Source organism: Protopterus annectens, chromosome 3.part0, assembly GCF_019279795.1.
Source record: "Protopterus annectens isolate FY-2018-M chromosome 3.part0, PAN1.0, whole genome shotgun sequence".
NCBI lineage: Eukaryota > Metazoa > Chordata > Ceratodontiformes > Protopteridae > Protopterus > Protopterus annectens.
This window is the reverse complement of record NC_056731.1, coordinates 485,392,908-485,406,994: the sequence shown is the minus strand read 5'-3', so window position 1 is coordinate 485,406,994 and position 14,087 is coordinate 485,392,908. Positions and strand designations below refer to the sequence as shown.

General features: G+C 39.2%; 1 protein-coding gene across 2 annotated transcripts in view; it reads right to left on the bottom strand.

The window, feature by feature from the left end:
- Positions 1-11,151, bottom strand: part of LOC122796441 (adenylate cyclase type 1-like) — a 1,016,273-nt gene extending 1,005,122 nt beyond the window's left edge. For both annotated transcript variants that reach the window (XM_044064913.1, XM_044064914.1), the window contains exon 1: positions 11,032-11,151. In XM_044064913.1, coding sequence (XP_043920848.1) covers positions 11,032-11,109 — 78 coding nt within the window. In that variant the 5' untranslated portion in view covers positions 11,110-11,151. The remainder of the gene's footprint in view (positions 1-11,031) is intronic.
- Positions 11,152-14,087: the final 2,936 nt, after the last annotated feature.

Below are 14,087 nucleotides of genomic sequence, written 5' to 3'. Positions count from 1 at the left end.
AAAAGCCCACGTTTGCACTTGTTTCCAGCCTTTCCTGTAACTAGTCTAGTCGAGATACAGATTTGCTGTATCCGGGACTGTTTGTAAGCTTCTGAGTGGTGCCAAAGTCTGCTCCTCAAATTTTCCCTTAGATCTGCTAGTTCTCTCCTCTCCTGTAATTGTACTAGCTTATTAGTCTAGCACTTTTGAAGACTTCTTGTAGCAATTATTGTAGCACACAAAAATGCTACCAGCACTAAATGTTCTACAAGGAAACATCTCCAGTACTTATTATTAATGCCCACCCCTCCAGGCATGTCTAAAGGTCAGTTCTCTCTGCTTTCTCCTATTAACCTGGTGAACTTGGGCATCCTGAGGCAATGTAGCAACTGCCTCATGTACACCGACAACCCTCTACTCTTACCTCCCAACACTCAGACTTGCGAAAGATGCACTTATATATCCAAATTGGAAGCCACGCACTCTCCAGCCAAGACGGGAAAAGCTGGTCAAGAGGAGAAGGTCAACATTTGCACCACACCACACCACATGGAACACATAGCCCTCCAGAACACACACCAGCACTGCCTTCACATAAAAACACAAACCACACACCCCTCTTCATGGGAGCGTTGACACAGCCGATAGTATGAATGCCTCTCTAACCACAACTCAAGCCGAACTTTTAACGTTACATACACCACCAAGTTCCAGTGGTGAACAAGTATCCCCAAATGGAAATATTAGAGCAAATGTAAGCACTACTACCAACGGTAGTGACATTAAGATATTATCAGGAAACAACATGGATAACAGTTGTAACACCAGTGGCTCCAGGGTGAAGTCAGCCAATGAGGCACGTTCCTATTTGGACATGTGGTTAGTACCTCTGCAATTGAAAGTATTGCTGGTGGTTGATAATGGAGCTGGCCCTGGTTTTTAAACAATCAACTGTAAGAATTTGTCCAAGCGGTTCAAGTCTCTTCAAATGGATAACGTGTTTTTAGAACATTCCATTGAGTTGCATCAAGTTCCTAGAGGTCTGAGGATTTTTAAGTTTCCTATGGGTATTACCAAGGATTGGGAAGTGTTTCAGGATCTGACTATTCTTTTTGACCGTACAGGTATGGACTTGATGCACATTATAATTTGTAACAATGACTGCCCTTTCCTTCTTCTTTCAGCTTTTCCCAGTTAGGGGTCGCCACAGCGGATCACATGTCCGCTCATGATTGGCAGTGGAGTTTTATGGTGTCGGATTGCCAGCCCGGCGCCCAACCTTCCACAGAAGGCACACACACGCACATGCACTCACGCCTAAGGCCTATTTAGAGTATCCAATCCACCTACAGCATGTCTTTGGGATGTGGGAGGAAACCAGACCACCCGGAGGAAACCCACGCGACCACACTGTAAACTTACAAAATTGAAAGACGAGATAATTGCTTTACATACTAGTATTACGAATGATTTGTTATTTGAATGTAACAAGGCCCGTTTTGACAAAATACGGGAGGCATAGACAAATTTGTTAGAATTGGGCTGGAAAAAAAACAGGGCAAGATTGCTAGAGACACTAAGGAATATGCAGAGAAAAAAGCATATTTATTGAACAACAGAAACAGAGGTACTGTAGGTAGGCTTGAGCCTGATACCAACAGGGCTCAAAGAGAACAAAATGGAGAAGAGGTAACAATAACAACTGAATGTGGGGATAATGAGCGCGTTTTACCCGCACCACCGAGACAATCAGATCGTCTAAGGAATCAGTATCTAAATCAATATCAAAATCAAAAACAGCAGACTTTCAACAGAGCCCCTGTGGGGGGGGGGTCAAATCAATGGAGGGGGAGGGGAAGGGGGCAATGCAATACGAGGAACATTCAACACCCCAATCACAATTACAATTAAAAGAAAAAACTGTGATAGACTGTGTACCTCTTGAGTACACCAGTGTTAACCATGAATTATTAGCTGATGTTTTGGTTGACGAAAATGAAGACCAAGTTACTGATTCTAATGATGAATCATTGTATGATTTTAATGATGAAATAATGAATGATTGTGATAAACAGTTCTGTGTACAAAAATGTAGACATTTTTAGTTGTTGGTTATTCTATATACAATTTCACTGCTTTGGATATTTCAGACAATCATTTTTCACTTTTCAAAAAAGGTTTTTCATTTGTTCCAACATTTCGTTGTGAGACTGGTAGTTTGTTAATCAATCTTAGATTGTTTACAAGACAACTGAATTTAAAAGTATTCTTTGCTAACAACCCAAGCCCATATGTGGATTTTGGTCTGAGTTTCAAAAGAAGTAGCACTTTTATTCCACCTAGTAACCCTGTTGTCATGGTGTTTGAACAACTTTGTGAAAATCAAATAAGGACATGTGTAAAAACAGATGTTAGGAAGGTGGATACTCTAACGACAGGTGAGAAAGTTTGTTTTAAACAGCTAACAGCCACCAATCAATATAGGATGATGAAACTAGACAAGGGCGGGGGGATTGTTATTATGAACAACATTGATTACACATGTAAAATGCAAGGAATTTTAAATTATGATGAAACGTACCAAAAAGTATCCAAATATAAGGTTTCTCAAATATATGCCAAGATAGATTGGCAGTTGTATACATTTTTGGTTGAGGGGATTATCACTGATATAGAATATAAATATTTGATGGTTGGCATGCCTATCATACCATCGATTTTTGGTATCCCCAAAATACACAAGAATATGGAAGAATCACCATTTAGGCCAATAGTAGCTGCTGCTGGTTCTAAGACAGAGACTCTAGCTTCTTATGTAGGCATTGTTTGCAAAGATTTATTAAATCAGATTCCATACATTTTAAGAGACTCCTGGCACTGTCTTGAAATTATAAGGATTTAATGATGAATTTTTATTTGTTACTATCGATGTTACCAATCTTTTTTCAGTTATTCCTCAAAATATAGGACTGGAATAGTTTGGTAACAGTTTAGCAAAATACAGTAAGGTACACACGGTTAAGAGAGGGTTGTTACTGGATTTAACTGAGATGGTGTTATTGAATAACTATATTTTGTTTGATGGAGAATTTTTAAAGCAGACCAAGGGGGTGGCAATGGGTGCCAGATATGCACCCATTTATGTCAACCTTGTGCTTGCTGAGTGGGAAACGTAGTATTTTTTCTCTTCCAACTATATGTCCAAAATTGTTTTATGTCTACGTTTTTTGGACGATATATTGATCTTCTTGAAGGGAGACAAAGATGAGATTCAGGAATTTGTTGAATACTTGTAAAACACTACAATTTTTTTAAAATTCACAAGTCAAGCGAATAGTAATTTTTGTGAGTTTTTGGATATTTTATTATACAAGAAGGATGGAGCAGTTTGTTTCAACATATTCCGTTAAAAAACCTACTCCAATTCCTTTTTGCATTTTGATAGATGTCACCCATTTTACCAGAAGAAAAATATAATGAAAGGACAGATGGCTAGGCTGTCTACACTGGTCAGTGAGGATGACAAATTTAAAATAGAAATGTTCAAATTAATTGACTTGTTTAGGGACAGGGGTTATCCCCATGATGTGCTTACAAAAATTTGTAATGAGCTAACCAGTAAGAGAAACAAAGTGTTTCAACCAATTTTAAGAGGAGGTTTGATGACACCCACCAACATTGAAGGGAATTACCCCCAAAATGCAATACGTAAAACAGATATGAAGGGGGCTATGGTTTTAAAATACAATGATACAGCACCAAACATTAAAAAGATTATTCAAACTACCTGGGATAGTATGTTTAGTGGAGATTTATTGTTGGGTGGTGCACCTAATTTTACTTACAGTAGAGGTGCAAATATCAAAAATTTATTTGAAAGAAGAACTGTGACAAGTAACCCCAACAGGTCTAGAATGAGTAAGTGCGGATTTTGCAGTACATGTAAATATATGAATGATGGTCGTTATGTCAGTATCAATAACTACATCAGGTCACTTAAGTGTCCTGGACACTGTAATTATAGCATGGACATGGTTGTTTACATGGCTACATGTTTGAGTTGTCCCACTTTTTACATGGGTAAGACCATTTGTAAATTAAGGCTTTGTATATTAGAACATGTGAGAGACATAAAGAATAAAAAAGAGACTAGTGCACTTTACATACACAGTAAGAATTGTCAAAATTTTAAAAAGTTTTTGTTTTTTATTATAGACAGAGTACCAGTGGAAGAAAAAGGTGGTGATGCAAAAACTTTATTAGAAGTAAGAGAGTGCTTATGGCAGCTTAGATTGGATGCAACAAAATCACCAGGAATAAATGAATGTATTTCAATGTATTTCAATATCAAGTATATTGAAGTACAAGCACATTTTATTTAATGGATTGTAAACACACACATTGTTTTAAAAAAACATTTTTTAACATTTTTCATACATTGTTTTACACTTTATCTTAATGTTTGAACAATGAACGATCCTTTGATTCATTCATTTTATTGTATTTTATTGTATTTTATCATAATTGATATAATTGGTACCAATTTATGAATTTTACTGGTATGGACAAGACATTGGTTCAATATTAATTGTTTTTATGACGTTTTTATGATATTTTTAGTATTTAAAAAGAAGACAATGTACTGATTAGTTAACTCTGATGAAGCCCAATGTATTGAGTTGAGCGAAAGCACTTAGTTCATTATATTTGTTAATAAAGACTGAATGGAAGAATTCTCTTTGCTGGTTCAGGAATAAAAATTGCCTGAGTCCAGTAGCAGAACATTTTGTGTCTATCCATGGGGGTTGTTATCAGAGTTTATTTTTCAGTTTGTTAGCACATCCATCCATGGAACACAGGGGAAGTTTTAAAAATGAGTTGGATAAATTGGACAGTAGGTTTATTATTAATTATAGGACACTCCAACCAAGAGGAATGAATATTGACAGCAATTTAATCTTATAAAATATTTTTTTTCAATGTTTAACCATGGGACAGGAAGGGTATTTATGTATTGTTTGTTTTTGAATAGTTATGTTTAACTTTATTTTCTGTCTCAGGTTATTTATTTATTTATTTATACCTTATTCATATGATGTTTATATTCATTATTCATATTACATTAAAACTTTGTAAAAAATGTTTTAAAAAATGCTTTGAAGGAAAATGTTGCAAGATAAGATTGGAATGTCTCTATGGGGGTCTTTCAGTGATTCTCTTAACACTTTCTTGGGAATTCAAAAAATACTATTGAATGGCTGTATTGCATTGCTTATTGAATAATTGACTTATTAATTAATTACAGGTGATTAACTTTTGATGGAATTGTACATTTGGAGGTGTATTGCGGAGTTAGATTATTCCTTTGAAGATGAAATGCCGAGGTACCAGAAGAAGAATAAAATATTGTGAAAAAATTCTACCCTGCCTGTTGGTTTTGGAAGCTGAGCTGTGCTGAGTTCTTGATATTGTGTGTTTACCTCCTATACTGAGCCAACAGATATTGCCAATATACTGGCCGAGAGATTCAGTGCCAACTTTACCCCTCTACCCCCCAAAGGACCAATCACAATACCAGTAGATTGCCAGGCACCCAGTATTACTGCTGCACAGGTTAAAACAGCACTGCCCAAGGCCAAGAATACAGCTTTTATGGGAGCTGACAATATCCCTGGGTGTGTTCTACATGAACTACAGAGTGAATTGGCACCTCACCTGTGTGCCTTGTTCAGTCACAGCCTCACCTCAGGCTTTGCCCCTACTGAATAGCGCACTGCTGCAGTCATCCCTCTCCACAAAGGAGGAGTGACTACAGACCCTGGAAACTATTGCCCCATTAGCCTGATGATTCTGATATGCAAAGCTATGGAACGCATCATCATGGATCTAATAAACAAGGATCCAGGGAATTTCCAAATTATGGATCCCACACAGTTTGGTTTTGTGAAGGGTAGATCATGCCTGCTCAACTTGGTTGACATCTTTGAGTCAGTCACCACAGCTGTGGCTGAAAGCAAGGTGGTTCATACAGCCTACCTTGATCTGGCCAAGGCCTTTGACACCATTCCCCACTCAGGAATCATAGAAAAACTCACTAAGCTAGGCATCAACCCCTATATCACTAGGTAGTTTGCAAACTGGCTCACAGATAGAACCCACAGTGTGAAAGTAGCTGACTCCAAGTCAGACTGCCGACCAGTCACAAGTGAAGTCCCGCAGGGTTCGGTCCTGGGTCTTCTCCTGTTTGGTATCTACTTCTCTGAAGTCCAGGCCAACACAAAGGGACTCTGGCTGACAAAGTTCACAAATGATTACAAGTTGGGAGCTATTATGAACTCCCCAAGTGATGTTGACATCCTACAGAAAGGCCACACTGAGACCAACAACTGGTATCAGAACCATGGCCTTAAGCTCAATGCCAAAAAATGTGTAGTCATCCCCTTTGGGAAAAACCCAGTTCCCATGAATTACCACATTGATGGTAATCCACTGAACACACAAGGCGTTATAAGAGATCTGGAAACACAGGTTGACAGCAACGTCTCTTTTGACCACCACATTGCCACTGTGGTCAGAAAGTCCTTCTATGTGACACATCTCATTACTAAGAGTTTTGCATCCGGGAAGAAAAAGGTCATTGTCTCCCTCTACTCTTCCCTCATTAGGCCAATCATCGAGTACAATCCCCCATTTGGCATGTACCTCACTAAACACCTGCAACAACTGGAGAGGCCACAAAAGTACCTCACAAAGAGGATCCTAGGCTTTAAACTCTTGTGCTATATTTACAGACTCAAAAAAACTCCAACTATTCTCTGTCTCACATCACCTACTTAGAGGCGATTCCTGTTTGACTTACAAGGTCATGTCTGACCCAGCTCTGTTAGAAATGCTACATCTAAAGAAACCCCAATCCCTCCACACCACACACTCCAGAGACCTCAACCTCATTACCACAATCAACAGAACGTGCTGGAGGGATAGGTTCATAACACAGAGACTGCCCATGCTATGGAATAGACTTCCTATGAATGTCAAACAGAACACCTTACTGGCCCTCTTCAAGAGAAATCTTGATGAGTGGATGGGAAATAGATCACCCCTGGGATCACTCCAGTGGCTCTACTCGACACAGGCACTGGGGACTAAGGTCGGGTGGCATGATGCCAGGGTAATCCTATGGGCTAGACTTGTAAAGGCTCCAGGGCCATTAGCCTAGTACACACCTATGAACCTAAGTGTTTGTTTGTATTGGGAAACCACTGGAACATCAGCTTTTGTGAGGATCCAAATATACTTATTGTTTTGGAAGGGTTTAGGAGTAGTTTACGGTTGTTTAGCCAAGAATTAAGAGAGTGTAGGTCAGACTAAAGCTGGGTTTGAACAGTTGAATGTGCGGAAATGGATCAAAGAATAACTAAGTCATCTGCTTAAAGAGTGATAGCACTGTTAGGGAGATAAGAGGGTAGTTTGTTAGTAAACATTGAAAACAGTAGTAGGGTGAGTATGGATCCCTGAAGCTCCTCTCAGGTAAGGGGTATGGAAGGTAATATGGATGAACCTATCTAAACTCTGCAATACCTATTTTTTTAAGAAATGTTGGAATCAGGTGACAGTGTTGGGCTAACTCCATTTTCTTGGAGAGAGTAAAGGAGCAGGAAGAGATCTCCTAAAAAGTTTCCTTTATGTGATGTCACTGTGCTCACGGCAGTCCAGAATCCATGCTGTTTAAGTGAGGAGGTGGTATCATTAGATGTAAGTGGACAGTTGGTTGTAGATTAGTTTTTCAAACATTTTCTTAAATGTACGGAGGATGGAGATAGGGCAGAAGAGGAAGGTATTTTCAGACTGCGGCTGTTTGAGAAGGGGTTTAACCAGAGCAATTTTACATATGTCTTGCATTGTATTTTATGTTAAGCAGAGGTTATAAATATGGAGAAGAGGTACGGGGAAGAAGTCTTTGCAGATGATATTCAGTCTGTCACACACCAACAGACGTCCTTGCAAGGTCCAGATAAAATTAAAACATACAACTACTTGAAAAACTAAAATAGGGTGAGTCAGACTAGATAAGGCAATGAAATATTTCACAAAACCAGGAAAACACATAACGTCATAATTCCCTGTTTTTATTTTTTCTCTCACTTGCAGACTTCTCAGATTTTATTTATTTACTGACATTTGTTTACCAGGAAAGTTGATTGGGCCAAGCTAGACCATTTTCAGTGGTGGCCCGACAGAAAAGCTTCAATGTAAAGGAAAGTACATAAAATTGGAAAAAAATAAATAATGCATAAGAAATACATAAAAAATACATAATTACAAAATGTAGTACATAAACGTGTCAGAAAGTTTAAGTAATTGCACAGAATGAAATATGCCTAAATAAAACAATGTATAAATAGAAAAGTTAGATATAGAAATAGACATAGTACAGAGGCACTAAAAAATTGAAATAAACATTTGGGTATACCCACATCATAAAAGTCCTAATTGGAAACCAAGGTATATCCCTGTATATTCAAAATGTACATCTTTTTTTCAGTCATGAGGTAATGCATGAACATGGAAGAATTCTATAAATCTCTGCCTTTGTGTTTTTTTCTGATTTGATTAAAATCAAAAGCTTTTAAAACCTCACGCTGACAGGATGTCAACAATATTTGAAGCAGCTTGGTTGCAGGGCTGTTGAGCTATATTATCTAGGCTGCTAATAGCTAAGCAGCAACTCAGAATGGTAAAGGCTGTGTTACCAATGAAATCTTGGTGACAATTCCCTCTCTTTTTGTGTGGTACTATTTTACTATACTATGTTGTGAGGTACACAATGATCTTTATAATAAAGGAGGGTATCAAATATGAAGTCAAGGAGAAGAAAAAACACAAGCCAAAAAATATGGCAAAGGAGTAAACAGCATCACAATCTAAATACCCTAATAGTTAAGGCAGTGTGTGTGTGTGTGTGTGGGGGGGGGGGTGATACGTTTAACTGTCCATTGTCCACCAGACACAACAACAGAGGAGAATGAGAGAACTGGAGGAGAAAATAAAGTAGTGGAGTAGGAGGAAGAGGGTAACAGAGAGGAAATTAATCTGACAGGAGCAGACTGGGAGATTTGCATCCAGGATTGAGAGGAGTCAAAGTTAACAGATGTATTGGATTATGAAGAGGTGCACCCAACAGAAGGGATAGAATTTTGGAGGTGAGGCAATGTAGATGCTTATTTTCAGAAGGTACTGTCAGGCAAACCAGATCTAGTTTCATGATTAGTTACAGCTGAATCTGAAATGGTAATACAACTATATGTGGATAGCCTGGATTTTTCTCTTGGTCCCACAATTAGAGCTAATAAGACAACTGAAGCAGTTAGATGTAGGCCATGATTAATCAGTTTGATAGGTGTATGATTATGTCTTATGATGCAGAATGTTATGGTGAGAGGAAAAATATCAGGGATTAAGAAAATGACTAGTGAAATACAACAGGGGTCTGATCTGGGTCATTTCCTCTTCAGTGTCTTTGTCTTAGATATATCTGAGTGAAAAGAGACTTGAAAAAATGTGTCACAAAGAAAGGTGCAGCAGTGGAGTATGAGGAAGAGTCTAGGAAAAGATATGAAAGGCCAACCAAGTGGTCAGAAATGTGACAAGGGTGGGTACAAATGAATGTGCTTGAGCACAACAAGCTTGGTATGAAGCATCAGCTGTCAGTGTGTTGAAAAGATGGCAAAACAAGGGAAAAGAATCTGGGATTTATATCAAACTTAGACTGGACCAACAGGAACAAAGACAGAGAGAAAGAGTGCAGTGGCAGCACAAACAGAATACTAGGGAGTATATGCTAAAAAGCATAGACTCCAGAAACAAAACACAGTGCTTTCAGTCTATGAAGCTCTGGTAAACCTACACTTGGAGCAGTTCTGGAGGCCATAAAACAAAAAAAGACATGAGGCTGCTAAGAAGAGTCCACTGTAAAGCCTCCAAAAAGATCTGTGGGATAGAGGGGAATGAATATGTGTACAGAGTCACAAAAGCCAAAGCTCTTCTAACTTCAGACCAAAAGATGCAGAAGACAAACATTTGGAACCAAGGTCTAGTTGCTCAGATGTGAAGGGATCATCCTGAAAAGAAATGGAGAAAGGTTAGGGAGGGGGCACAAGCAGCATATTGTAGGGATGAAATATTCCATGGATCTCTAAAGAAACTGTGTTATGGAAAGGGTTATAGACCTATGGAATGGAGTAATCCATTGAGTCATTCATGGGATAGGAGAAAAAAGATTAAGTGGAAAAGCTGGATTGAAGGGGAAGGAAAACTATTAACTGCATGTAAAGGGATGAGTAGATAGGCTTACAGTATCTTTGTGTTAGTGGTAACTGTACATAACTAAAAGATCAGTTTAAAAAAACTAACGGTCATCGCTCTCAACCTTCCAGCTCCAAAATGAGGAACACTAGCCCTCATAATGTGGAACAAATGGACAAAATGTGGAACACATACTAACAGCTGACTAGCATCAACTAGGAAGTCACAGGATGTTTAAAATATGCTGTTTTTATGTATAAAAAAGATCTTTTAATGAACTGATATGATTCATTTTTATTTACCATATATATCAGTTAAAAAAACAGTGAATGTGTGACAGACCCTTTCAATATGGAACTTCGTGGAACATGAACTTTTTAAGACCTTAAATGAGGTGCACTCCTCATAATGAGGTGCACTTGAGAGGTATGCTAATGGTTAGTGAACCTTAAAAGTATGCAGTCAGATGAGGGTAATTTATTTCCACTGTAGGCTCAAGGAAAAGACTTGTCAGTATAGGTTTTAATGTTCTTTCCCACAAATGTTTTGTCTAGATAAACATGTTCATGACAAAAGTTAACACACATACTGAAACTGTCCACAATTCACAACATGAGATGAAAGGATCAGTTTCTACATGGAGTAAACTTTTGAATATTATAAATAAAATGCATACTAGTATATAAACCATCTCCACAGAAAAAAATTATTTCCAGTAAAACTTATCTACAAAGGAAAACGACTTACCTGTATAGCCCAAAGGTAATCCAGTCGTAGCTTCAAATCGAGTTGTCTGCTATGAAAGGCTAGGGCACTTGAAAACATAAGGACTGTCAAAACAGGTTCAAAGCTATTGGAAAATGAGCCAGACCTTAAAAAAAAAAAATTTCAGTGAGCAATGCCTTTTGTTTTAAGTGTATTCTACTACTACTGCACTGATGACATGATTAGCCTGTCAATCCCCTGCACATATTCACTGCTGAATATCCTTCTCGTAAATATTAATTGATAGAGATGAGTACCAGTGTCATTATTGCTGTAACGTACTAGTCTCACATTTGTGGTTACTCTGTCACAGTGCTGACTTTCCATCTAACTGATATAAATGCACGCTCTTTTGCTGCAAGGTACTGCTCGCACATGAAACAGAAGCATCCTCTTCTTTTCCAGCAACCTATATGCTGAAGTAATGGGCATACCATTTTTTTCTATGGGTTACATTTTTTTGAGTTACCTATGCTCTGCTACCCAACTACATTAAAATGATTACACTCACAAACTCCCAAACACATGCTTATTTTGTGTACATCTATCCCCTTAAGAACTTTATTGTGAAGCACTGTTAGACATCTGCATTGTTGTACAACTCTGTTGTAGGGTTTGCAATGTAAAAACTTTGCTTTCTTTAATGGAAAATTAAAGGCACTTCAGCTTTCCTTAATTGGAGATTATAACGATCTCTACAAACACATTGATTATAACAAACTCTAACATCAGAGCATTACTGTTTCTTTGCTGATAAAAACTGACTAGTCAGTATATGTATACATATTGGAGAAATGATACATTTCATAATACAGGCAGAGAAATAACTAGGCAAAATTATTACAAACCTTCACATACTTTGAAGGGAAGAATAAAACATAAAGGTCAGATAGACTCCTCACCAAAGAACTGGTATATTCATTAACTGTACTACTGAAAAAACTCTAGTATTTTCTAGACTAGGAGTGAAAACAGATGCCTGGAAGTTGTGAAACATGCATGCTTTTTGCACATGTGAGACTTTCAACATAGTGTGACATTTACTTCTAAGTTAAGTTTCCCTTCATCCAAGATAGGGAAGGTATATGGCTGACCTTTATAGAAAATCTTGGGATGTAGGCTGACACTGAGCTCCTAATATGTAAACCTTCTAGCAGGAGAGAGAAAAAGCATTGTACCAGACATCAAATTTCTTACTAGCAGTTTGTTGCAAATATATGACAGGGCTCACAAAGTACAGCTGTGTACACTTACCATAAATGTAGATGTTCGAGTGTATTCACTGTTGCAGTCATCACATTTGGGTTATCCTGCCAGGGGTAGCCCTCGGCTGTCCCGAATACCAGAGGCTTAGTATTTCTGCGTCGGTTGCTGTCGCTCCAGGACTGACGTCAGGTCGTCAGTGGTATAAAATCAGGCAGCCGACACCATTACATCAGTTTTTCTTGCCCCAAATATCAGGAGCCCCCAAATAAGGAGCTAGGTTATGGTGGAAGAACCCCAGCAGTAAAAAGTAAATACCGACAATCCCTGTAAGGGGTCAGGAAGAGAGAGAAAGAGAGAGAGACAGACAGACAAGGGGGATGGAGGGTGGGAAACCAGAACTGCAACAGTGAATACACTCGAACATCTACATTTATGGTAAGTGTACACGACTGTACTATGTTCTTCGTATTTCACTGTTGCAGTCCTCACACTTGGGTTGATTCCCAAACTTGAAGAAAAGGGTGGAGGCAGTCAAGAAGAGTTGGGGTTGGCTAGGATGTCCTGCAAGACTGCGATTGCAAAGCCTGCCCTGGATTTGGAGAAGATAGGCAGGTGGTAATGCTTGGTGAAGGTATGAACAGAACTCCATGTTGCAGCCTCCAGGATGTCCCTGATAGGGAACCCTCTGAGAAAAGCTGCAGAGGTGGAGGTTGCCCTTGTGGAATGTGTTCTGACCCCCTTAGGGGGTGGTTTCCCATGGTGTTTGTAACAGAAATGGATACAGTGTGCTGTCCATTTAGAGATGGTTTGTTTGGATATGGCCTTGCCATCTGCTCCTGCTGCAAATTGTTCAGTTTTCCTACAGGGCTTAGTCCTATCCAGATAGAATCTGAGCTGTCTGTGCACATCTAGAGAAAGCAGAATCCTTTCCCCCTTATTTTGAGGCTTAGGGAAAAAGGTGGGCAAATTAATAGATTGGTTGAGAGCCACACTGGACACCACTTTAGGCAGGAAAGTTGGGTTAGTCCTGAGTGAGACCCTGTCAGCATGAAAACTGATGAAGGGCTCCACAGCCATGAGTGCTTGTAGCTCTGAAACTCTTCTAGCTGAAGTGATGGCCAGAAGCAAGGCTGTTTTCCAAGAAAGATATTTTAACCCTGCTGAAGCTGCAGGCTCAAAGGGGGGTAGTATTTGCTTTTCCAACACAAAGTTAAGGTCCCAAGCTGGAGTAGGAGCTCTTCTGGGTGGCCTTAAATTGTTAGCCTCTCTTAGGAACTGTTTGATGAGAGAGTGAGAAAAGAGAGGTGGCTCAGTGCTGTAATGTGCAGAGATGACAGAGGCATGAATTTTAATACAAGAGAAGGACAGGCCTCTGTGAAGTACGTCTGCTAGGTAATCCAGGATGAGAGGTAGGGAGGGCTGTGCTGTTTCAGCTCCTTTAGCCTGGATCCAGGTGCAATACCTTTTCCACTTGTCAACATAGGATTTTCTAGTGCTGGGACATCTAGCCTCATGTATAACGTCCAGGACTTGCTTGCTTAGGCTGACAACTGGAGGAGAGGTCAGGGAATAAGCCAGGCTGCCAGGTTCAGGGTCTGCAATTGTGGGTGCATGAATTCTCCATTCTGCTGGGTCAGGAGAGTTGGGATCTGAAGTAGGTGCCATGGAGGCAGGGGTGACAGACTGCGCAGCAGGTACCAATGTTGGTGTGGCCAGTTTGGGGCAATCAAGATTGCTCTTGGTTTTTCCTCCCTTTTTTTGAATAGTACCCTTGTAAGAAGAGGCAGCAGGGGAAATGCATAGATCGAGAGGTTTACCCATTGGAAGGATAG